A 26,320-nucleotide genomic window follows, 5' to 3' on the forward strand; every position below is an offset into this window, starting at 1 on the left:
GCCCGAAGCGTTCCCCGCTGCCCAGAGACAGACCCCGCCCCTCCGCGGCTCCAAGACTCCAGGCTTCCATGGCAACCGAGCCTCACCATGCCCCGCCCCCTTGGACTAAATCACTCACATACGTTAAGTTCTCGGAAACAAGGACGGAGAACAGAACGCCTGAGAGCTACTCTGCTCCAGTGTGGCTCGATTTCCCTCGAAAGACATGTTTGCTTCTGTCTCCTAGCCAATGTCCCCCGCGGGCACACCGCGACACCCAGCCGGTATCTCCCGTTCTCCCTCCCCCCATTGCAGCGTGGTGGTTGGGCCGGGGGCGGGGCGTGTCACGAGTGACGCACGGGGGCGGGGGTTTCCTGGGGGCGGAGCCCCGCGGGGGTGGGGAGGAGGGCAAGATGGCGGCCGGTGAGTGATTCTCCCTGAGTCCCTTCAGGGCTGAGGAGACGCCGGGGCGGGGGTCCCGCTCGTCCTGCCCGCTGGCCTCCTCTCCCCCGCCCCCGGAGGCCTCTTCCTTTCCTTCCTCCACCTTGGGGGCGGGCCAGCATCCCGGGACACCACCATGTCAGACTCTGAGGAGGAGAGCCAGGACCGGCAACTGAAAATCGTCGTGCTGGGGGACGGCACCTCCGGGAAGGTCAGTCCTGGGGCAGGCCCGGCGCCCTGGGCTGCAGGAACCACGGTGTGGCCAGGCCGGGCAGGGCCTTGGGGAGCCGAGCGCTGTCCAGCGCTGCCTGGTCCGTAGCGGTCCCGAAGACTTGGCCTGGCTGGCCTGAGGCCGCGGCCTGCCTTGCGCCTGCGCCCTGTGCGCGTGCCCGCCGCCCGCCAGGCGTGACCAGCTCCTGGGATGGGCCACTGCAAAACCACACGGACCGTGACGATGCCCAGGCCCATGCGCTCCGCACGCCCTAGCTGCCCCTTTAGTGTCCTATTCCACTTTAGTTCCGGCCTTGGCACCTGTCAGTTCATTCAGGAGCTGTTTATGGAGCTCCCGTGGTGGGCAGGATGCTGGGGGACACTAGGACCTCTGCCTGTGACCGTTGGTTGCTTGAATGAATGGGCGCGCGCGGGAGAGTGGACCCTCACCACCTAGACTGCAGTTCTTGACCAAAAGTTGTGAACTCCTGAAATGGGATGAACATTGCCTGGGACTCGCTAGGGAGAGGGATGGGGGCTTACCTCCCAAATAAAGTGATGCACCCTTGTCTGGGCGCCCTCACACCAGTCACTCCAGTTAAAGCCACCGTACTCTTGGGGGAAGATAGCTCAAGTTTTTCTCCCCTCTGCGCAGCCTGAGTCTTCCTAGGGAACTGCTCTCTCGCATCAGTGACTGGTGTAGTGGGACCTGGTTTCAGCAGTGCCTTTATATCTATCATTCCTGGAAGCAAGCTGCGCACACGCTTTCGTGCTTTGGTTCTGAAATGTGGGTTCCTAGGGCCGCTACGGGAGGTTTTTGTTTTTCCCGCAAAATTTGGAGTCTTCTCTTAATCCCTTTCTTGTTTTCCCAGGATACTTTGCTGTAGAGCACGACCATGAAGAAAAAAATTGAATGTGATTCTATTTTTGTGCAAAGAACAGAACTTGACTGCTTCTCTTTAGGAAGTGAATGAAATATTGTGCACTTAAACCTTCTGAATAAGCAAATTATTATAAATCAGCATTATTTCTAAACTTTCATTCAACAAAAATTAGATTTTTTTTAAAATAGGGTCCATTACTTAGCTTTTCTTTTGAAGGACACATTGTGTTTTTATCTCGTAAATTCAATGAACAACTGAGCTTGCTTTTTATACTTAAGACCATGACACTAAATAATACTAATACATTATCTTAAAGACCCCCCCAAATTACCCATTAAGTCTACATAGTATATTTATTTTTATATTTAAAATTTGAATATATTTCATCCAATATTTAAAATAGTTAATATTTGATCATATTTCTTTAAAGTTTTGCTCATTTATCTGCCAATATTTAATACATGCTGAAATTTATTCATAGTTTCATATCTATATTTAAAAAATTTAGCCATTCATACATTATTTTTGCCTTTGTTGCTAGTTTATTGTAATTAGCTTTCATCTGTTCAAAGTTCTTTCCAATGTTGAACAATGCATAATTATTTTCCTTTTCTGTGTGGTTGAGTTAGGGTTATCATTCAGTACTGAAGAATGAGTAATCTTTTGCAGTGCTCAGACTCAGTCTTTATCCTCTTGATTAAAATGTCATAACTTTTCCTGCTATATACTTTCTGAAATGAACTGCTGAACTTTAGCTGTGTTCCATTATTAATACAGCAAACTTTTTTTTCCCTTTAACAGTTCAGCTCTCAGATCAACACCACAATTCTCATTCTGTTTCTTTTACTGTTCTTTCTTTTATGGAACTCAGCCTCATTTTCGTTCTCGTTTGTGTCCTGATTTAACTCTTTGTCATTTTTGTGTTGTTTGAGTTTTCTGCATTTTTATACCCACAGGCAGAAGCAACAAAGAATAGCACTGGGAAGGAAGACCAGTAATAGTTCTGAAAAAGATGCGTGGTTTGTCCCTCTAATACCACGTGTTTTTATGTTTTTCCTGTTCTGTTTAATATTTTTTTATTTAATTACACATTTTCTTAAAAATTTTAAAGCAAAACTTTTTTTGATGTCATAATAAATACAGTGATATCTCTTTGGTATCATTTCAGTGTTAGTAAATATATAGTTTGGCTAAAGAATATTTCCCAAACCAACACAAATACCCTGTATGTATGTATATCAGTAATCAAATAAAAATGTGTCAGATATGGTGGCTGGTTGTTCACTTTAAGAAGAGTATTTATACAGTAACGTGATAAATCATTGACTATGAGAAATGACACTCAGGGTAGAGCACTGGAGAGGAAGGAAGTGCCTGCTACAGATCCAGGTGATTCTCCGTTCTTACAGCAAAATGTGAGATGATTTAAGAACCTGCATTAATACTCTGTGTGGCTTATGACCTTGACACTCAACAGTTTATTTTTGAAAATCCTGTGATTTTGAGGCTTTATGTTTGCCTCAGATTTTTGAGGGCAGGGCTTTTAAAATCTGGAAGTCCTGGTTACAAGGAAAGAACTTTACTCAGAATTTTTGCAAATATATATTTTATTAGTAAATGAAATATTAGGTTTCATTTCATTTTTAAAATAAAATTTGCTTTGTTGTTTCTTCCCTGGCTTTGTGCTCTCCCACTTGCAGTTAGGTCCATTTCTGAATATTAATGAATATAAAAATAATAAATTTGAGAATCTTAAATGAAAGTGAAAAAAAATCTCAAATAACATTATGCTGTTACATGTGCCTTGCTTTTCCTTGACTTTTAAATGTTTCAACCATTCAGATGTGAAACATTTGAAATACTTGCAGTACTGTAGGGTAGTAGTGTTTTTCTCTAGACTTCTGAGCCCCAGGCTCAAGGAAATAATTAAAGCTGACTGAAAACCAAAAGATCTTTAAAAAAACAAATGCTTATTTCTTGTATTCTGGTTTCTCATTTTGATACTGTTACATACTTCAAGGATATAATAAATGTAGTGAGTTTATTTATAAATGTCTAGTTGGATATTTTTCATGTGGGATTGCTCAATGAATACTTGTTGCAAAATCTTAGAAATTTATTATAAGTACATTATTGGAATATTAAAAAGTTTGGAGTTAGAGTGTGCAAATTGTCCTTTGTGGGAAAAATATGGCCTTTGTATAAAAGAAATTTAACTCACCTTGCTAAAAGTACTTGAAATGTGGCCAAGTGTCCTAGAACTGCTGTTCTTTTATCATAATCAACTATAATGAGCTATCTTGGAAGCTTTATCCTAGTTTTCTTTATTTTACTAGTTGACGTTATATTTTGACTTTTAAAATAAAACAAGTTGTTGTTTTTTTTTAACTTGTACAACCTGTCCTGAAGCTTAGTGGAACCTCCTTTCTTTCCTTTGGGATTTGATAGACTTTGAAGTAAGAGCAGTGCATTCGAAATGCTTCATTCTGAGTTTGGAGTTATTTCAGTTGTTGCTAGGATTTTTTGTTTTGATAAGAAATGACTCTCTAAATAATGCCCTGGAGTCCTTGAGTAGAACTTAGAGCTTTATTTAAAAAGTACATGAGTATCTGTTGTTCCACTATCTTGTGACTTTTTAGCACTATCTTTAGATAGAGGATATTATTTTGCCTGCTTTCTGCTAATCTCATAATCCTAACCTTTTTATCTCAATGGTACATATCATCATGGCAATTCTGTATAATTATTTTTACTATCTTAAGTAGAGAGAAAAATGTTCACAACGTTTCTTATAGGAAAACAGAAAGATCCTACAAATAGCTTTCTCTTCCCTAATCAGTGCTGCTTATAATTAGCTAATGGTCCAACTCCCCCCAGACATTTAACCTTAGAAGGAAATTTTAAAGAGTTCTCTGAAATTTTTATTGAAGCAATATGTAAAATTCAGATCTTAATCATATTGTTGCTTTAGTGCCCATTTACAATTCTCAGAGTCTAATTTCCATCAAGAAGGAGCTTGAAAATCAGGGGACTTAATGAACTCTTAACTGACAGACTAGTCTACTGTTAGCACTGCTGGTTGTAGGCAGGTGATATTTTCCTGGTGAGAGTGTGTCTCTACCCTTGTAACTAATTAGAGCTGCAGAAGGTTAGTTGTTGGATTACTTAGTGTATAAATGTTAAGATTACTTAATAAGTTTATATTTTTTAAGAAAAGAAATTAATTTTTCTATTCTGTGCATCCATTTTTTTTATTTTTATTTTTATTTTTTAGACCTCCTTAGCTACGTGTTTTGCTCAAGAGACTTTTGGAAAACAGTACAAGCAGACTGTAGGACTGGATTTCTTTTTGAGAAGGATTACCTTACCAGGTGAGAGACTGTAAAACTTATAAGATTGCTTAAGTCTCACTCACAGAACAACCTCTCTAGGTAAGAGACTAAAACCTTACCTATGAGGTTACATAAGTCTCACAGGACTATGTACAACAAATTAGTTATCATTAGCATCAAGTATGAGAGTATATTGTCCATGGGGTAAGAAAACGTTTATACATTTCCCTATTCCATTGCAGTTACTAGCAACTATGCGTTTTTCTTTTTGAGTATAAACAGTAGTTGCTCATAAAATTCCAGAAGACTTTTAAAAAATTCAATGCTATGCATTTGTTGACAGCTATTGTATTAATTAAATGTGAAAAGATTGAAAGGATTTAAAAATATTATTTTGATTAGCTTCTGCTTCAGTTTTTTGTTTGTTTGTTTGTTTGTTTGGAACTTGGAACAGAAGTATAATGTAGCTATGGAACTTCTGTGCTCTAATATGTGAATGCTGTTTTATGCAAGGCAGCATGAAATTGCTGGCATTTAATAGACCACTAAAATTTAGGGTCCCTAGGCACTCATAAAAATACAGTTTGAGCATTCATGATGTTTCAGTTCACCATGCAAAGAAACTATTTAGATGCCAGTTGCAGCACATTTTGTGGGAAATACAGGGAAATAATAACACAAAAATAGTGGTTTATGTTTTAGATTAGTTTCTGTACAATTAGAGCTTTAAAATGTATCTCTTCAATTTCAATGATTAAATTACATGTTTTGAATATTTTATTAAAAGTAGTTATCTTGACTAATTTATAAACTATAACCCTCATTTCTGTGAATTAAATGATTGTACTTACAATATCAGATTTCTATACTGAAATGTAAATAAGTTTCATTATTATTGGATTTAGTTCCCCTTTCAAATGCTCAATCTATTATTAACTTCCTATGGAATTTATAGAGTTTTTTGTATTTGGAGATATGCTTTATATCTCTTTACTGTTACCCCTCTTATATTTTGTGATGGTTTATATTTGGATCTCAATTCAAATTTTTAACTCAGTCACAATAATTGGGTTAGGTGATACAACATGAGAAACCAATCTAAATTCTAATTTTTCCATCACTCAATTATTGTTCATAGGATTAATAAGAAGTGTATGTATCTTTGTTTCATTTGTATATATTTTTTCATGTATTCAAGATTAAAGTATCATTTTAGCTGCACATTCAGAGCAGTTGTTAGTAGTTGTGCAGCATGTATACTGAAAATGTCTTTGTGCAAGCCTGTCTTAGTGATGCTAGTTGTTGGATACAGAGAGCCTCAATGCAGTATTTTGTTATCAGCTATTTTGTTGGGATGATTACATAGTTAAATCACCAACTTATCTCATTAATTTTGTTTAAATTTTCTAATTTTTTAGTTGAAAGGCTGAAATAAAGGAACAAAAACCTACCCAAATATTAATATTAAAAACAATTAATTAGTTAATGGACATTTTATATATATGACATTTCAGAACTGTTGTATGATGTTATCAGTTCAAAAATTGTGACTACTTTTTTACCAGAGTATTGTTGATAGTTTTAAAATACAAATTTATAGTACATTTAGACATAGACTTTAGGTTAAACATGGCATTAGGGCATGTATGCTTTTAATGAATATATGCTTTATTTTTCCTGATGAAGTTTGATGAACAGAGTTCTAGAAAAATAATCATGTATTCTTAGAAGATAGTTTTTTAGCTACTTAATGGACTCAAAATTTATCACAGCTATTTCAGTTTGAAAAACTAATATATTTGATTTGATATAATGACATTATAAGATTTAATATGTAAAATATGTTCTTTGCATACTCTAACCCCAATTTCAATCCATTGTGATGTCTAAGGTGTGATTAGTGTTTATCGCATTTGTTAACTAAAACATTACAGAAAACATCTTTGGAATTTATGGTAATGTAGCATAGCATGTGAACCTAATATTTGTTATGAGTTTAGTCACATTGTTAGGGCTGTAAACTCCCTCTCTGTATATTCACGTTTTCTTCGTGCAAGTTTTCAAGGGCATTATTTTGCTGGTGCTCATCCATCTTAGTGTATTTCACAATCTGGTATGCTGTATAGTCTGGATGCAACCACTGTGCAGATTTTGCTGCTTTAAATAGTGTATCTGTTAGTCAGAGATTCTGCTGATAGAGCTTCTTAAGAGCCTTAGTCAAAATACCTTCAGGAAGCTGTGGTACAGTCCAGTAAACAGCGTTCTACTGTGAAAAGGATTTCTGAGTCTTTGGCACAAGCAATGGGCAGTCTTGTGTTTTGAGTTCCATCATGACTATGTAGCACTTTAAGTAAGATTAACCAAGCCACCAAGTGTACTTATACAAGGTCACTGTTGAATCCTTGTGGTGTCTTTGATTCATACCAAATGCAACTTACTTGTATTTTATCTTTTTAATACAAATGCCATTTCATTTAAGCTTTTCTCTAGTTATATGTCATTTCTTACAGAGGACAGGGATTGTATAGCAGTTTGCATTTGAGATTAGAATGCTGACAATTTGTTTAATGTTCTTTGTTAGAAATTTGGTTTAGATGGATTTTTAATTTTAGAAAATGTTACATTGATTAAATGAATATATTTCTATAGCTTTATAGTTATATTGAAAGTATAATGGCTATCACATGATGTTCCTACAAATACTTAAATGAAAATAAGTTTGAATCACAACTTTATGTTATTTTTGGTCCTCAAGTAGAAAGTAACCATTTTATTTTTAGTTTTGTGTATTACTAAGTCTAAAATTGGAATGTAGATGTTAAAATATTTTTCTAAGTATATGAAATAACTATGCAATATTACTCATTGAAGGCGTAACTCAGTAATTTTTTGCTAGTTCTTTGCAAGCAAAGTTGTGCATTACTAATAATTCTAGTGGAATTCTTAGTTATTGGCATCTATATCTTAAAATAAAATGCAAGCTGATAACAAAAAGTATGTATTCAGAAAGATGAAGATTTAAAAAGTACCTTCAATACATGAATGTAAATGTAGGTGGCAGACAGTGAATCTGAGCTAGGTCCTTAAGTGACTGTCACCAGGATTTGGAAGCATACATTGAAGAGTGTTCCTGAATTATGTAATTCAGAGAGGCTCTGGACATCAGAATGAAAAGGAAGAGGGAGAGGGGTTGGAAGCTTCATATCTGGTTGTGAGGTTAAGAAGCAGGTATTATTGGGTCTTTAGGGAATGGGACTTAATACCGCTTAGTAATTATTCATGTGTGGCCCAAAAATTACTCTGGGCATTACTATTGGTGAGCACTGTCTTTTGGTGTAAACAGAGGACTGCAGTTTTGCAAGTAAAATGAATAGACTCCTGTCTGTTGGCTGCAGGCTTCAGAACCTTATTCGTACATCTCTAGTGACAGCTAGGTAGCATAGTCCCACCTGATTAATTTGAGATGGCATCTGAAAAGACAATTTTAACTTTAGTGTTTAGAAAAATTAGAATTTTAAGAAATTGGGTTTGTACAATCTGTTGGCCAATTCTTAATCTATGATATTTGGATTTCAAATTCACAGAGCTTTAAGAACATTTTTGTCCTTACTCATAGCATTGGAGCTGCGTGTGTGGCAATGATCATGGTGATAAACTTCAGTAGCTGTCATTAGTGCTAATGGATGTTCCTCTGGAAGTCTCTGCACTGTGGCAGATGGAACAAATCTGCATCCAGATAATGGAAATCTTGTAATACAAGTCCACACAAACTAAATTGAAGTGTAAAACTTTGGTGATTCATTCACTGCCGTGCTTGCTTTCTAGCACTGTAGTCAAATGGTGTAACAGACATTCTCTGATTTTAGTGTTTTATATTAGTTTAAAACCTCAGGTTTTTAAAATTTGTTTTATTTTTGAAGAGAGATCATTTTTCAGTTCTAAATTTTTATTTAAAAATTTTCTATTTGGGAATCCTTCAGAAAGTACCAGTTCAGACTTTGGAGAAAACTATATAATTTTATATGGGGAAAACATTTGAAATGTTCAACTAATATATATTGTACATAGTCTTTGACTTTTGTAGTTTAATAATTAGTTGTATTGTTAAGAGAGAAGAGTTTGCATAATAAATTTTTATTCATGCCAATATTTTGCAAAATACATAAATGAATTTCAAAGGTTGCCTTCTAGTCTTTTTGGATGCTTTTTTAATGCTTGTAATGGGGAAGAACATTAGACTGTATTATAAAGACTTTGAAGGGCACATAATAATTTTGTTTTAATCATCATGCTCTGTACAGGTATGAATCACAAAGTTTAGAAATATACTTAGTTTGTAAGTAGTGTGTTGGACTCTGCATAGAGCTCTAACATACATTTAAGAGATTAAATATAAAAAACATAATTGTTGATTATGTTTACCTTTATATGTAATAATAGACATTCAAATTAAAGTTTCATTTGAGTTGAAGTTATGGGTGCATTTTTATAGTCTGTTACTCTGTGCATTTTAGAACACAGAATTTAGAACTGACAGCACAATTTGTAGGTAATGAATGATTGGGTAGGTTGGTTTATAAAACTTCCATTTGTATTCTAAAAGTATTTTTCTTTCTCTGTGTATGTGCTTTATATTGATTTAGTCTCTGAAAATATTTAATTTTGATAAGGCTTAAGTTTGTAAATTAATGCATGCAGTGTTTTATTTATTTTATTTTTGTTTTCTGAAATGGGTCTCACTATGTAGTCCCGGCTGTCCTAGAATACTATGTAGATCAGGCTGGCCTCCGACTCACAGAAATTCTCCTGTGAGTGCTGGGATTAAAGAAGTATATCATCATGCCTGGCACTGGATTTTATTTTTAAGATGTTTCCTTAGAAATATGAGGTAAAATTTCCCTACTTTGATTTGTTTGACAACATTGTTTTCAGTTTTAAATATCTGACTGTAAACTTCTAGAATAAACTTGGCATTAGATTTTATCCTTGTTACTTAGTGTTCTGTGATTCTGTGCTTAGTTGTTGGATTGTTAGTCTTTTATATTCCTATTTTGTATTATTTTTATATTCTAGGAAATTTGAATGTTACCCTTCAAGTTTGGGATATAGGAGGGCAAACAATAGGTGGCAAGATGTTGGATAAATACATCTATGGAGCACAGGTATGACGTGAGTTCTGTGATTATCCTAATAGTTTAAATACTTTCCTTACAAAGCATGTGGTTACACATCATACACACAGAAACACAGAGTTTTAATTTTTCTTTTTACTTCATGTGTATGGCTTTTTTTTTTTGCTTGCATGTATGTCTGTGTACCACATGCATGTGGTGCTTAAGGAGGCCAGAAGAGGGCATCAGATTTTCTGGGACTAGAGTTACAGATGGTTGTGAGCTGCTATGTGGGGGCTGGAATTGAACCTGTGTCCTCTAGAAAAGCAACCAGTGCTATCTCTCTGAGAGTTGGCTATTATTATTATTATTATTATTATTATTATTAATTTTATTTTTTTGTTTTGTTTCAAGATAGGATACCACTGTGTATTTCTGGCTGGACCAGGCTGGCCTAGAACCCAGAGGTTTGCCTGCTTCTGCTTTCCAAGTACTGTCATTAAAGGCACATGCCACCACTCCTGGCCTGCTAATTTGATTTTTATCTGATATGTAGAGATTAATTTTATATGTGATAGTCCTTTAGTTTCATTCTTTCCAGACTACATTTGGAATGATTTGGTGGGAATTGGAAAACTCTTTAAAACTTTCATATACTTACCTTACTAAATACTACTGTCATTAGTTGAATAAATGCAGTGATTTGGTTACATGACTGCTATCAATAAACTGAATGAAAAATATTGAAGGGGTATTTCATTTTAAGTTGGAAGGAACAAAAGACATCTATGTACTTATCATTTGGACCTATGTATTTATTGGCTTACTGAATAATTATAATTCAAACTAATAATATACATAACCTTACTCTGCGCCAGAAAAATAGATATGATTTTGTATATGGAGTAATGTAATAGTTTAATATAGTAAGGTGTGTTTTCAGAGGAAAATATATGTAGAAATGTTACTTGAATAATTGCCTTTTTGCTTCTGTTCTTTATTTTTTATTTTTTTGGCAGTTTGAGCTTGTAACGGATATAATTTATGCTTGTGTCTTTTTTTTTTTTTTTTTGAGACTGGATCTAATACTGTGACCCAGGCTGGCCTGGAAATCACTTGTAGTGTAGGCTGGCTTAAAATTTATGGCAGTTCCCTTCTGCCTCAGCCTCCCAAGAGCTGGAATTACAGCTGTGACCCATTATCTCTGGTTATAGTTTATGTTTTTAAATAGAAAATATACATGCTTGCAAAATACTTTAGAAATTATTTCATTTTAAAGATATCCAGTGAAGAATAATTAATATTTTAATGCTTTGGTGGGTTGCTTTTTATTTTTTTAACAGAGACTTTAGGAATGCAGTAATGCTATTTATGTCATTGTCTACTGAAGTAGCATGTTTGTGGACAAGTGAAGAAGTGCCTGGCACTTAATGAGCTCTTACATAGCACTTGTGTATGTACTATTTATTTCTGCTTTTGCTTCTGGTTTTAGTGTGCATCTTCTTCATCATCACGAGACAGGAGGGTAATCTCTAAATGTTCATAGTTATTTATTGGAGTTTGATGTTTTAAGTATAGAAAGCTTAATTTGGAGCCAAGTGGTGGTGGTGCAAGCCTTTAAGTCCCAGCACTTAGAAGCAGAGGCAGGCAGATCTTTGAGTTTGAGGCTAGTCTAGTCTACAGAGTGAGTTCCCAGGACAGCCAGGGCTAAACAGAGAAACCTTGTCTCAAAAAACCAACCCTCACAAAAAAGGCCAAATAAACAAAAACCAAACAAACAAAAAGAAAGTATAATTTGGTTAAAGTGAAACTATGTTTCTTGTCAACGAAATGAATCTGTAGGATAAAGATAGTACTCTACTTACACAATTTGGCTCTTATCAATTGCAATGGAAAATGGAATCTACTTTTCTACAAAATATTGGGAAGTATAAATGAGTCAGACAGCGTACTGAATCATTTGGAAAGGTTCTGGAGACAGGTGTTTTCACTTAAGTTTGTCTCCTCAGATTATCTTCTTCGTCTTTTCTGCATTATCTTATTTCTTCTGTAATGTCTTTCTGCTTATGTGTCACATTTATATTTGTGATTATATGACCTGATAGTTTATATGCATGCACTTTTTAAAGCTGTAGCTTAGATTTTCTTTTTCTTTCTTTCTTTCTTTCTTTCTTTCTTTCTTTCTTTCTTTCTTTCTTTCTTCTTTTTGGTCCCTTTTTGCAACTGTTTATTTATTTATTTTTCCTCTGTGGTGCTGGAGCATCATTCCTATGGCCTTAGACATATAAGGCAAATGCTATCCCACTGAGCTACGTCCTCAGTCCCTTTTCTCTCTTAGTAAACCTTTTATGTTTAAAATTGATATTAAGCAAAAGAGAAGTAGCTATGCAGAGAGGTGCAGAAAGCCACAGTCCTTGTTTTACTTATGAAAATGGTTAAATTGTGTTTGAAAACAACACATCTTTCCCTCTTTATCCCATAAAATATATCTATAGGGCACATATCTTTTTTTTCTTTTTAATAAAAATTAAGATGTCTCTCTTTTAGTGATGTTTGACTCAGTGTGTCACATAGAGCAGCTTTAAAATTTTTTTGTTTTTAATTTCATTGTGCTTATGTGTATACACATGCCATTGTGCACCTGTGGAGGTCAGAGAACAATGTGGAGTCTGTTCTCGCCTTCCACCTTTATGTGGTGGGTTAATCTGTTGAGCTGTCTTTTCAGCCCAGAATAGCTTTGTTTATGGTACACAATAGAAGTACTTTATGCATCATGGGATAGATAATATAAAAAGTAATTATCTTCTTTGCTTTAAAATTGTACAAAATAATATACATGAATTGGATTCTGTTATTTTTGCTTTACTTTAAATCATGTAAAATATGTCATTTAAATTATTTAAAATTTATTGCTTTTATATAAAAGGAAGTATTGTGATAGTCACAAAATATGTTAACTATTCTCAGGTATATAACTTATTATATTCATAATATTATGCAACTATATCCTTAAGTCTGTATATATTTTATATTGTTACATAATTGCTTAAAATGTGAGAGTGTATAGAATTTCTTTCAGGATTTTGTTTGCTTTTGGCTACTTTTTTTTTTTTTTTTCTGAGACAGGGTTTTTCTGTGTAGTTTTGATTGTCTTAGAACTTACTCTGTAGACCAGGCTAGTCTTGAACTCAGAGATCTGCCTTCCTCTTAACTGCTGGGATTAAAGGCATATGTCACTAGGCCTGGTGCCTAGAATTCTTATCTTTCCTTTTTTTGAGAACTCTTCAGTTTGATGAAATGAACTTAATTTCTTAGAAGAAAGTGAGTATTAGGTGCCTTATTAGAATGTGTTATGCATGGCTCTACCTTGATGGTACATATTGACGATTTTTCTTTTGCTGATGTTTTATTCACAATTTTATTACCAAGCATGTACCCTACTATGCTAACCCTACTATGCTAAATAACAGGTTAATATAGTGTTTCTGAGAAAATCGTCCTAAGAAACTTGGAATTCTGAGAAGATGAAATAAATTATCATGTTAATGACAATGTAATAACTGTTTTTGTGATCGCTAGAAATTATAAACCTAAATAGTATGTAGAATACATAAAAGCACATTTATCAGTTAGGCTGTTTTGTTAAAATATATGTAAATAATATCCCTCAGCCAAGGATGCCAGCATCTGGGGAGTGTTACTTTTTACCAGGGCATAATAAACTCTTTACACATGCGTTTATTTGAAGGATAGACGTTTACTAGGCTTTAGATAAAACTGATTATTTTACCTTCTTCCTTTTTTTTCTCCTAGTGCCATTAAACTTTAGCAAAAGTTGATTAGATAGTGTAGGTTGAAAACCAAGTAAATTGACCTCCAGAATGAATTAAGATTTTTGACAAGAGCTAGTTTTAAGAATTAAAGTAAGTCCCAGTTAAATGCCTGGATTTTAAATTAACTTTAAAATGTCTAGAAGTCTTCAGTAAGATGTTATAGGCTATTTTTCCTAGCGGTTAGGAGCAAATACACAGTACATAGTGTTTAGTGCCCTGTAACCTGTGGCTAACAGAGGCTAATAACAAACCTCAGAGAAGGACTGGATGTTTCATTTTCGTAGCTCTTTCCATCCTGGAATCTAAGTGGTTTGCAAACACTGCTCCACTGAGTATAAACTCAATGAAGTGTAGTCATTTGTGAGGTAGAACACAACTACTCTTGTGCATCAATGCCCTACATAGATGAGTCTGCTTATTAACCACCGACAGAATGATTTGGTGCCAGCATAAAAACTAGGGACAGATTATATCTAAAAGTTGACTCCTGAGTCCTTTTGCTATCTTTTACTATGGTTTCTTTATTGGATATTTGCCAGATATAGCTATATTTATACCTTTCTTGCACTGGCATTTTTTAAAGTTTTTAAAAATTTTTCAGTTTTAAAAATTAAACTTAATTAATTATTTCTGTCTTCCCTCTCCTCCCTCCATTCATTTCTATCCCCCCTTCCTTTGGCTCCCTCTCAAATTCATGCTCTTTTTCTTTAATTATTATTCTTATGTATTTATAAATGCATAGATATATAAATGCAATGTGCAGAGTCCATCTGTAGTGTTATTTTGTAGGTTGTAAGTATACTATATTATAGCTATTGCATAGTATGTATGATTTAATTAATTTCTCTGTATAATTAAATAAATAAATTATTTCTCTTGCAGGTTAGTGTAGTTGGAGTTTTTCTGCCTGGCCCAGTCAGGACAAATCTCTCTCACCTGCCAGTCCCACAGTCGCTCAGACCCAACCAAGAAAGCACACAAAAACTTATATTGTTTAGAAACTGTATGGCAGTGGCAGGCTGCTTGTTATCTACCTTTTCTATCTTAAATTAACCCATTTCTGTTAGTCTGTACTTTGCCACATGGCTTGTGGCTTACCAGTGTCTTTACATGTTGCTTTTCATGGCGGCGGCTGGCGGTGTCTCCCCAGCCTTCTACTTCCCAGAATTCTCTTTTCTCTTGTCCCGCCTATACTTCCTGCCTGGCCACTGCCAATCAGAACTTTATTTACACAGAGCGATATCCACAGCACTTCCCCTTTTCTTTTTTTTTTTTTAAAGGAAGGTTTTAACTTTTACATAGTACAATTACATATAACAAAACAATTATCAAGCAAGAATTACAGTTACAATATTAAAGAAGATATCCTATCTATCTTATATTTGTGAGTCTAAGGTTTTATATCTAACTTATCTTTTGTCATAACTGAGGAAATTTATAACTATCTAGTCTTCAACCACATCAAAGACCTCAGAAGGATATAATATTATCTGAGAACCAGGAGAAGGATGCAAGCAACTTTCGGGAAGCTTGCAAGAGTAGACAGAGATAGCTGGCAGCTTGGACAGTCACCTAATGTTTCTTTGTAAAGTTGGGGCATTTGTCTTCAGCCCACAGGGCTAGAGTCTCTTGGTCACTTCTCTCAGTGTCCTGTAGAAAGTCTGGCAGTTTCCTCTGCGAAGCAGGAACCTGAAGGACCATTTTGTCAAGCAAAGTTTAGTGGTTACCCTTTTATGGGTCCTGTACGTCCAGTCGATCAAGCAGTCCAGGCAAGAACAGTTTCTTGCCCAAATGGCTATATTTGCCAAGGTGAAGATAAACTCCATATGAAGTGTCTTTAATGCCCATCCTCCTCTCTGAAGTAAATTGGTGCTGCCAGGAGCAGACATGTCTCACTGTCCAGAAAGTCTAAATTTTAAAAATATTTTAAATGCCATATTCTGTAGACCTTTGAAGTGTTTGAAGATTACCTGTCTATCTGAAATATCTCTGTGTATACCTAGAAGACTTAACTAACATGGCTATGAGTATGATTATCATAGATGACAAGTTATTAATGTATTTTTAATTATCCATTTCAATTTAAAATGAGCTGTACAAATATAATACCTTAAACAAGAGTAGAAATATACACACAGTATAACAAAACTAACTTTAAGTTTGTATCAATAGACTAAAATCTATACCAATGTAAAACATTTTAAACAAATTGTTGCTCTTTAGAAGTTCCTTAATCTACCTTTTCATCTTATTATATCTATATCATATCCCCTTTTTATCTTTAGAAAGAGATTGCATTTATAATCACCCTGTTTTAAATAAAATATTGGTTTTTCTCTGTCCCACACCAGAGGGCTCTTCTGATTTGGGACGCAAGAATCTCTTAACCTTTTCTTTTAACAATGTGCTTGGGTTTAGAGAAGGAGTGAGCCAATTTGATCTCCAAAGCCAGCTTGATAATTTTGGGAAATTGGGTGTAGTTTTTCTTACTACTTCCTGCTGGAGGGGGGCGCTGTATCTTATGGGAACACAAAGAAAATTTTAGAATTATGGAGTAGTCTGTAAGGGTAAACCTCTGAGCCAGTTGCCTTGAAACCATTCTGGATGTTGGATCATCTGGGCCATGGTGTCATTGGAGACCTTTCAGGTGGTCTTGGCTGATCAAACCTGATGTATCTTAATCTGGAACAAATCCACAGCCTCTGGCTTTCTGTGGAAACAAAAGCAGAGACTCCTTTCCAAAGCAACATATCCTTATATCCAAATTTTGAAGTCAAGGTACCTTTAAAATTTACATATTTGTTTAACTCAACAGCTTTTATGATCAAATCTTTTTCTGCAGTTAAAAATCCCAAAGACAAGACAAACCAGATTCTCTGTGTAATATCCATCTTTGTAAGACTGAAACACCACTTTGGCTGCTGGCTCCGCCCACCTCAGCTTCCCAACATGGCGGTGGTACAGTTTACCGCCAGCTCTGGGTCTGGAGCCATGTGTACCATCAACTATCAGAAGCAGTTCTATCAAAGCAGCACATAGCCCAGAAACTTTTTTTTTTTTTTTTTTTTTTAACTAGCAAAGGCTAAATCCACCCCACAGCAGAGTAAAGTGTCGCTTATAGATTCCTCAATCCCGCCACACTGCAAGGTCAGATGCACACGCCAGAAACCTGCCATAGTAGCTCAAACCAGCAGGCTGCCGCTAACTTCAGAGAGACAACTAGGAAGCTGTTTTTAGCTCCGTTTTAGAATCTTTTTTTGTCAGGGTTTAGGTAGAAACTCTTGCCAACACGTTGGGCACCATTTGTAGTTGGAGTTTTTCTGCCTGGCCCAGTCAGGACAAATCTCTCTCACCTGCCAATCTCACAGTCGCTCAGACCTAACCAAGAAAGCACACAAAAACTTATATTGTTTAGAAACTGTATGGCTGTGGCAGGCTGCTTGTTATCTACCTTTTCTATCTTAAATTAACCCATTTCTGTTAGTCTATACTTTGCCACATGGCTTGTGGCTTACCAGTGTCTTTACATGTTGCTTTTCATGGCGGCGGCTGGCGGTGTCTCCCCAGCCTTCTACTTCCCAGAATTCTCTTTTCTCTTGTCCCCCCTATACTTCCTGCCTGGCCACTGGCCAATCAGAACTTTATTTACACAGAGCGATATCCACAGCAGGTTAGGAAGAAAAAAACTGCATTTTAAGGATCAAAGAGCCTGTCATTTTTGAGATTAAGATGTATTCAATATTTTATAATTATTAAGACTAAGATTAATATATTTATTTTAATTTAAATAAAATTATAATAAAGGCAATTCACTAGGAAAATTAAGAATATGAAATATTGTAATTAAAAAATTTATTAAGGATATCAGGTATTGCCACTTTTGTTTGTTACTTCAAAACAGCAATCAGTTATTTCCTTGAGAATGCTGTACTTTTGATGTACTGACTCATGCTTATTAAATACATGAAACAGATGCAAACAAACAACTGCATAAAGTAACCTTATAATTTATGTAGCAGAGTCTTGAATGTTACAAAGAGAAGTAGTCATATCTTGAAACTGGAAGGGAAGGTCTAGTACAATGAAGACATTGGAGCATTGAAAGAAACATTTCTTAAAGTTGAAATCAGATTTCTAAAGGTCATTTGAAAGGTTTGGGAAGGAAAGGAGCAGCTGGAGGCTGAATTAGGGTGGGAAACAGAAGGGTGGCGTGGGCATGAAGACAGGAGAAAGATGGCCAGTGGGTGATAAAAGGTGACTGGGAGAGGAGAAATGTTGATTGATAGCTTTAGATGGCCACAGCCTTGCAAAGAAAATTAGATTCCATTGTTGCCAGGATTGTTCTGGGACTTGAGTTGAAATTAAAATGAAACTTCTGAGAAAGGTGTATTTTTTTATGACCAGGAAGATTCTGATAGTTTTTGGAGGGAATCCTGATTAAATCAAGAGACTCAGCTTTGAGGGTCTTCCTGAGGAACTGACTACCTAAGAGGCTTTTTGGGGCTGAGGCTGGTGGTAAAGACCCTGGGAGTCCAAAAAATTTGGTTCTGAATGTTAGACATTTGGTCCATTTCCCCTATATTACTAAATTTGTAGCCATAAAGTTGATAGTATATCCTTTTGTTACCTGTGATGTTAGCATGGTGACTTTTTATTCATTCTGCTACTGTTCATTTGTGTCTTTGCTTTCTAATTGCTTTTTTGAAGAATCTTGGCTTTTTGTACTATTTTTTTTTCTTTTCAATTTTATTGATTTGTGCTCTACTTTATATTTCTACTCTCTTTCATTTGCTTTAGTCTGAAATTGCCTTTATTTTGGTTTCCTATCATGGTAACGTAGATTATTGGTTTTTCTTCTTTCATGAGAAATGTGTTCAACCCTAAAGCACTATATTAATTACTTTTCTGTTGCTGTGATAAACTATCATGACCAAAGCAATTAGAGAAGAGATTATTTTGGCATATGGTTCCAGAGGGTTAAGAGTCCATCACAGTGGGACAGCATGACCCAGGTGACAGGCATAGTTGCAAGGACAGGAAGCTGTGAGATCACATCTTCAACCGCAAACACAAAGCATCCTCACCATAGTGGAGGTGATTCCTTGGAAGAGTCCCTCAAGAGCAAGCTTTTGACTGTTGATGTGTTGATGTCCCCTTATAAAAGAATTGGGTAGGAGAAGGATTACTGGATCCTCAATTGAGATTCCACAAGGTCCCTTTCACACCTGTCTGCCATTTGTATGCAATTCCAGAAGGTCCCTTCCATACCTGCCTGCCATTTGTATGCAATTGTATCCTAATTGCACAGGGCCTCTTGGTCTGGGAAGGTATTAGAGTATGTAGTATGTAGAAGATTAACTGAAGTGACACTCCATCTATGCAGTATGAGGAAGTCATCATCCATGCTGGAGGGAGATCTGGTAATATGGCTGTTTCAGGGCTACTAACATATCCTAGAAGTAATACCTCATCCATACTCCATAAGCCTTATAAGCTCATTGGTTCTTTAAATTGGACTTCAGTGGAATGCACTTTATTTTGTCATTGGTACCCCCTACAGATGGGCAAATCATTATTTATATTCCCCAGGGAAAGAGTACTTATAGTAAATGCCTTATAATTTTCTATTGAATGATGGACAAAATGAAGTGATTAAGGAGAATTCAGGTAAATGGGCCTTTGTTAGGAAGTTTTATGTTGCTTTGGCACTGAATACATTGCTTCCTTTCACCTACACTTATAGATGCCAGAGATCTCAGTTCCTCTAGTGTCTTTATTTCATCCCGCGCTTTTTAGATATTTTAAAGAACTCTTCTCAGTTGAAGTATTTGCTTATAGTTGCTCTTTTCCTGAAGCTCTGTTGATACTGTACTAAAGTATGGAGGAAGGGGAAAGTTCTGTGTTCTAATGAAAACATGTCAGTCTTTTAGTGGGCCTCAGCTCAATGAGAAGATGGCTAGAGGAGTCAGAAGTTGGAAACTTTCCTCTGCCCATGGGATCAAATGTTTGTAGGGTGTATCTTTCTCCATGTCAGAACCTGGGGTGGACCTTTTCTTTTCTCTGCAAGTTCCTGCAGGTAAATCCTGTGAAAGTGGGGGTGATCTGAAGACTAGGCTGCTGAGAGTCCTTCATGCTCCAGCCAGGTAACAACTTCCTTCAGGTTGTTAGCATTACTGTGTTCTACATTACCATTTCCAGCAACTTGTGATCCAGGGAAATAGGACTTGTGTGTACTCTCATCATTTACTGGGCTTTCTAGGCTTCAGGGCAGTGATTTGTCCTCCAATCTCAGTTCTCTGATGATCCCCTGAAGAATCTTGATTTTTATGTTTTAAGGTCAGAGATGATGACCAAAATTATGTGTTAGAAGCCAAAACTCCTTAAGTTTCTTTTGTATTTTGTTTTCTTTTTGTCATATCAGATTTTCAGTATAACACTGAAGGTCACAACCAGTAATAATTATGATAAGAAAAAAGACAAAATAATAAATGTTAAAACATAATTAAATATTAGAAAGATTTTACATTTAATTATGTTGGAAATATTTGGGTTGAAGGATAGCTAGGTTAGTGAATGAAGTATATCTTATGACTCTAAAAGGATTCAAAAGAATAGCTGAAAAATACACATTGGTCTAGAGTAGGGATTGGCAAAGTTAGATGTAAATATTTTAGGGACGCCTCACAGGCTTTTATTATCTCTGTTGCAGTGAGTCAGCTCTGCAAGTTGTAATACTAGCCACCACTGATATTTTTTTGATGTGTTTATTTTTTTTTTTTTAAAGTTTCATTCATTCATTCATTCATTCATTCATTCATTCATTTATTTATTATGTATACAGTGTTCTGCATGCATGTGTCCCTGCAGGCCAGAAGAGGGCACCAGATCTCAGTACAGGTGGTTGTGAGCCACCATGTGGTCGCTGGGAATTGAACACAGGTCCTCTGGAAGAGCAATTAGTGCTCTTAACCTCTGAGCCATCTCTCCAGTCCCAATAATTCTTAAGTAAAAGAGTATAATTACATAAGAAGCTTATCTGGACTATATATGCACTGGAACCTTTGTTGGAGATCCACATGCCTATGACTCCTAAATCCTAGGTTTAAAAGGCATGCACCACTGTGCTAGCCATCAGTACATGGTGGCATGCATGTTCTACTTGCTTGTGTTTTGTCTTACACAGCTATTGTTCCACTCCACCTTGGGTAAAGATTTTCATGAATTAATCAAAAGAGTTCAATACCTCAAGGATTAGTTATCACATGTCTGGGCTTTATTTGATTAATATAACTCAAAGTTACCATGAGAATGTGATTCACATTGAGAATAAAAATCATGTACAGTTATATAAACTACTAATTTCAAGTGATCTGTTTGGTGTTTATTTTCTTAATCATATAGGCTTATTAAACATTTTAAAAGTGAGATAGAAAAAAAATAATTATTCAGATTAAGTCCAGGCCTGGTATCCAAGGATAGAACTCTTTCAAGCAAACAATAAATACTATCACCTATTACAGTGGGAGGTAGAGTCAATAAAGTAAGGATTGGCTGTCTCTAAAGTTCAGTTTTGGAGCTATAGTCTTTAAGAAATTGAAATTGCACTTCTTATTTCAGATACCCTATTTTGGTGAATGACCAAAATAATCTTGGAAGAAAGAAATAGATGTTGTTACCAAAATAAATCAGGCAAAGTGGTGTTATGTAAAATTTCACAACATTTATATTTTTGTTTTTTTGATACAAGTTCTCATTTAGCCTAGGCTGGTCTTGTACTTACTATGTAACTAAAACTGGCTTTGAACTCTTAATCCTTTTTGCTCTGCCTCCCAAGTACTGGTATTGCAAGTGGATGCCATTGTGCCTGGCAAACTTAGGTACTCTATTTAAAAAGTTTTTGAGACTGGGTGTTGCTGTGTAGTCCAGACAGTTCTAGAGTTCACTGAATAGTGGAGGCTAGACTCAAACTCAGAAAAGTCCATCTGCCTTAGTCTCTTTAGTTCTGGGATTATACTGTGAGCTGCCACACCTGACTTTAAAATTATAGAATATTGAAAAGGATCTTGGAGACCATCAGAAATCTATTTGTAAGATTCATTTTTTTTTTTGTGTGTGTGTATGGGTATTTTGCCTGCATGTTGTATCTGTGTATCACATTTGTCGTACACTCAGAGCCAGAAGAGGGTGTTGGAACTTCTGAAACAGGAGTGATGACAGCTGCCATGTGGGTGCTGGGAACTGAACCCAGGTTCTCTGGAAGAAGAGCCAGTGCTCTTAGCCCTTGAACCATCTCTCTAATCTCTAGAAGTTTACTTTTAAAGACAATAAATAGGTGACTTAAGGGCCAATGTGTTTTAATAAAAGCTCAGTACTGGAAAATCGTAATAGCAGCCAATTTGTTCTAGTTTTAGAAACTCAACTCTTAATTTTGGGCAGTTTTTGTGAGCCAGTTGTATACATTCATGATAATTTTTTCATGTCAACTAAGAAGTGTTAGAGATGTTATGTAATCAAAATGAATTGTCTATTAATTGCTATAATTTCTGTTGTCTGGGATCCCAAGGTTGGTCACATTTATAGTTTATGTATAGGGTAGAAATGTATGTAGTAGTGTCCTAGTTCAGTAATGGCACATTGATAGCAGCTGCAGTGGAACTCCAAGCTCATTACTAACTTACTACCTGCTGTGACTGCTGTGTTGTATACTTACCTGTTTATATATTTAGTTTTCCTGAAAGACTGAGTTACTTGAAGTTTAGCATTCATATCCTTAGTAGTCAGTAAAATGCATGGTATAGGGTCTTCCGACAAATGCATTTAGTCCTTGACTAAAGTCCTGGTTCCATCAGTTACCTGTCTGGGTTATCTTGGTTATTATAACTTTTCTGTCAATACAGTGGGGACAAAGATGCCAATCTCTGTAGGTTGTGGTGAGGACTGGTGTAATGATCTAGATCTATGTTTGATACACAACAGATGCAAAAACAATTATACATGAATGCCATGAGTGACTTATCGTGTAAGCAGAGCTTTGTATTAAGTATTTCACCACAAACTGGATGAAAATCAAGTATGTGGTTCTGTTATTTTTGTGTATGTATATATTTCTCATTCTTCTGTTACAATATAATGGGATAAATTAAAAAGGAATATGATATATAAGAGTCAGGAAGCAACCCCTCTCTTACATTTAGCTTTTCTTGGACTCTTATTACAGTATCATGTCCAGTTTTACATTGCTCATTTTAAAGAGGATGTCAAAAAACTCTATGTGGTGTGTCCTGGGAAGAATCAACAGCCATGATTAAAGGGACAGAAAATAGGCCCTTTGAGGCAGTTTTAAGGAACTGAGTTTATTTACTCTGGAAAGCAGACTGGTAAGGAGTTACTTAACTATCTTCAAGTATATGAGGGGTTGTTAAAAGGAGGATACTCTCCAGTTGTTCTCTAAATGCACAGAGGACTAAAGAAGGAAATCCACATTTCATTTAAAGAAAATTGTGTTAAACACTAAAATTGCCCATCAAGGGACATCACGGAATCTCATTTTTGAAGACATTTAAAATTGGAGAAGCAGCAGATGGTTACTTATTGAAAAGTTTTAAGTGTTTGACCTTGTCAAAGTAAGAGGTGAGATTTTAGTCCTCTTAGCTTTTTTTTTGTATTAGAATTTTCTTGTTTTTTTCTTTATTAAGAAATTTCTACTCACTCCACATACTATCCACAGATCCTCCCCTCCTCCCACCCCTAGCCCTCTTTCCCAAGCCACCCTGCATCCCCACATCTCCCAAATCGAGGTCTCCCATGGGGAGTCAGCAGGTAATGGAATTTTCTTCTCCTGAATCTACTAAGAATTCTTCAGGTGTCTTATTAGGAAATTACTTACAATTTTGATAAAATTATACCTTTGTTTCAGGATTTATTGTGAGTGGGATCATTGATATTGTTTCTACTAATAACACATTTAAGTTGAAATTTGTTTATATATAAAAACCAACTGCACTGTACAGTATACCTGATATATCTGAAGCATTAAAAAGTATTATTAATATTATTTCAGAAGTATGTTATAAATATTCTATATTTCTTTTGTGACAGGGAATCCTCTTGGTATATGATATTACAAATTACCAGAGCTTTGAAAATTTAGAAGATTGGTATTCTGTGGTGAAGACAGTGAGTGAAGAGTCAGAAACTCAGCCCCTGGTTGCTTTGGTGGGCAATAAAAGTAAGTTGGTACTACTTATTTATGTGTAGTAAAGTTTATTTGCTTCTGTGGACAGAAGGTTTGTGTCCCACCAATTGGCATTTTAAGACTTGAGTTCCCAGTGTGGTGGTTAGTGAAGGTATAGCTTTTGCTAAGTCACTGGGTCATAATAATGTAGTCCTTACTAATGGGATTAGCACCCTTATAACATAAGAGAGGATGTTTTTCTCTGTGATATGAAGACACAGCAAGAAGGTGACCATCAAATCAGGAAGAGGATTCTCACTACCATCTACAGCCACCTTCATATTGGACTTACCAGTTCCTGGAATTATAAGAAATAATGTTTGTTCATTGGTCTTTGGCATTTTGTAATGGTGGTCTAAGCTAAAACTTTACAAAGGTGTTTGCTTAACTTGTTGATCATTTTTTCCTAAAAAAATATTTGATATCTGGAAACAGCGTTTTTGGAGTTTCAGTAGAAAATCCTTATGAATATGAATAACCATCCAGCAACATTTTTTTTTTCCATAAGTGACATTTACTCTCTGAAATTCGTAGTATACTATGTGGCTCACATTGCAGTTTAAGAAATAACCTTCAAACATGTGAATTGAACCCCCATTTCAGGCATTACAGTGTAATTAAGACATCCTTTACTCTTCAGTAACTTTTGAGGATTCTTCTGCCCTAATTTATCTGCTGCTTTTGTAAAAGCAAGTTCAAGACTGATAGTGTTTGTTTTGACTTCCTGTGTTCTTCAGGAAGCGACATGGACTGGTAAGAACAGCAGCACAGCTGTAGATTTTGTGACAGTATATTATAGCTTCAGCTCTGTCCCAGTGGCTTTGAGACATTTCATTAAATGATCTTTTATTCAGAAAAAGGAATAGTGCATGGGTGGAGTTTTAATTATTCCTCATTCCCATATTTTATAAACATTTCCTGAATTTTAGGATTTATTTCTGAAATGCAGCTAAATTTTTTTTGGGGAAGAGTATTGTATTAGGGAAAGTGCAGTCCTTAGTAAAAAAAGTATGGATAAGTAATTTTTTGAGAACAGTTTCTTAAACTATGATATATATTATATAGAAATCATAAATCTGAACCTGGGACTCAACTTCATAGACCTGTAGTAATTTTGAAAAGAAGACATTAATAAGAGGTTTTAGATACATGAAATGTTATGGTATGATCTGATATTCTCCAGTTACTTGAGGTCAGAGAAAGAGAAAATGAACTCAAATTATACCATGGAGGATTTAGTTTAGAACTGTTTCCTTAGTACAAGCATTGTTAAATCAATGCCTACTTATACTACCAAGAGAATTATCTTTAAATGTCTGAAAAATGCAATAAATTTTCTCTGTAATTATTTAGGAAATAGTATTTCCTAAAGGGTGAACTAGGTTTCTGCATTATGTAGTTTTGCACACCAAGATGAGCATTTAATAAACCTAATCCCTAGTTTAAAACCATTATGAAACAGGTGTGAAGCCATTTCTCTGCAGAGTTAAAAATAATACTGTAAGCTGTCTAGAAAAAAGTATTACATGTCACAAAATGCATGACCATTGGTAGAAATTGTAGTGTTTTGTCTTTAGCTTTAACTAAAAATTACACATCTGTTTTATAAGTAATTCTTTTGGAGTGAATCATGATTTGTAGTTCATATTGAAATCTCCCTTCCAAATAATAGGTTTTGGTCATTTTGGGTTCTATTTCTGTGTGCAGCTTTTCATTTTAGATGATAATTTCTTGGTCAGTTGTCCTGTTACCAAAGCATTAACTTATATTCTGCTTATACTTTCCTTGGAGGTTTCCTATCTCCATATGGGAAGCTGTAGAGGACAGAGGGGAATTGGGATTTGTTTTCATTTCTTTCATAGTGTAATCTAACTGTTATCTGAGATAATGACATAGTGTATAATTGTATACATTATGCTATATGTTTAGGTTATCCTGTGACACATCTACCATTGGTTAATGTCAACAACAACTGGCCTAAGCTGGTGGTGTTATGCTTAGGTATTAAAAATAAAAAATAAAACTGTATGTAAGTTATTTAAATTTTTGCAGAAAATTAATAGATTGCTGTATTTGAGATTTTTTATTTTTATTACAAAAACTCACACCTTTCATCTTTGCCTTAGTGATAACCCCATTCTTAAATCTATTTATAATATATCCCTTCAGAATGACATATAGCAGAGTATATAGCCACAAAGACTATTAATGTAAAACAAAGAGGTTATAGGTGAACATTTCCTGGCTATTATTGACTGTATAATCTGTCATTGGCCCAATTTCATGTAATTATATA

The 26,320-nt window shown here is 35.6% G+C and overlaps 1 protein-coding gene across 6 annotated transcripts in view; it reads left to right on the forward strand.

Annotated features, from left to right (window-relative positions):
• The first annotated feature begins 359 nt into the window (after positions 1 to 359).
• Positions 360 to 26,320, forward strand: part of Rab28 (RAB28, member RAS oncogene family) — a 209,072-nt gene continuing 183,111 nt past the window's right edge. For all 6 annotated transcript variants that reach the window (XR_004946039.1, XM_036200442.1, XM_036200444.1 and 3 more), the window contains exons 1-4: positions 360 to 631; positions 4,789 to 4,885; positions 9,920 to 10,008; positions 23,889 to 24,018. Coding sequence is in view for 5 of the 6 variants with exons in the window: in XM_036200442.1 (XP_036056335.1) it covers positions 557 to 631; positions 4,789 to 4,885; positions 9,920 to 10,008; positions 23,889 to 24,018 (391 nt within the window). In the remaining variant the exon portion in view is untranslated. The remainder of the gene's footprint in view (positions 632 to 4,788; positions 4,886 to 9,919; positions 10,009 to 23,888; positions 24,019 to 26,320) is intronic.

The sequence above is a fragment of the Onychomys torridus genome, chromosome 10 (assembly GCF_903995425.1).
Source record: "Onychomys torridus chromosome 10, mOncTor1.1, whole genome shotgun sequence".
NCBI classification, from domain to species: Eukaryota; Metazoa; Chordata; class Mammalia; order Rodentia; family Cricetidae; genus Onychomys; species Onychomys torridus.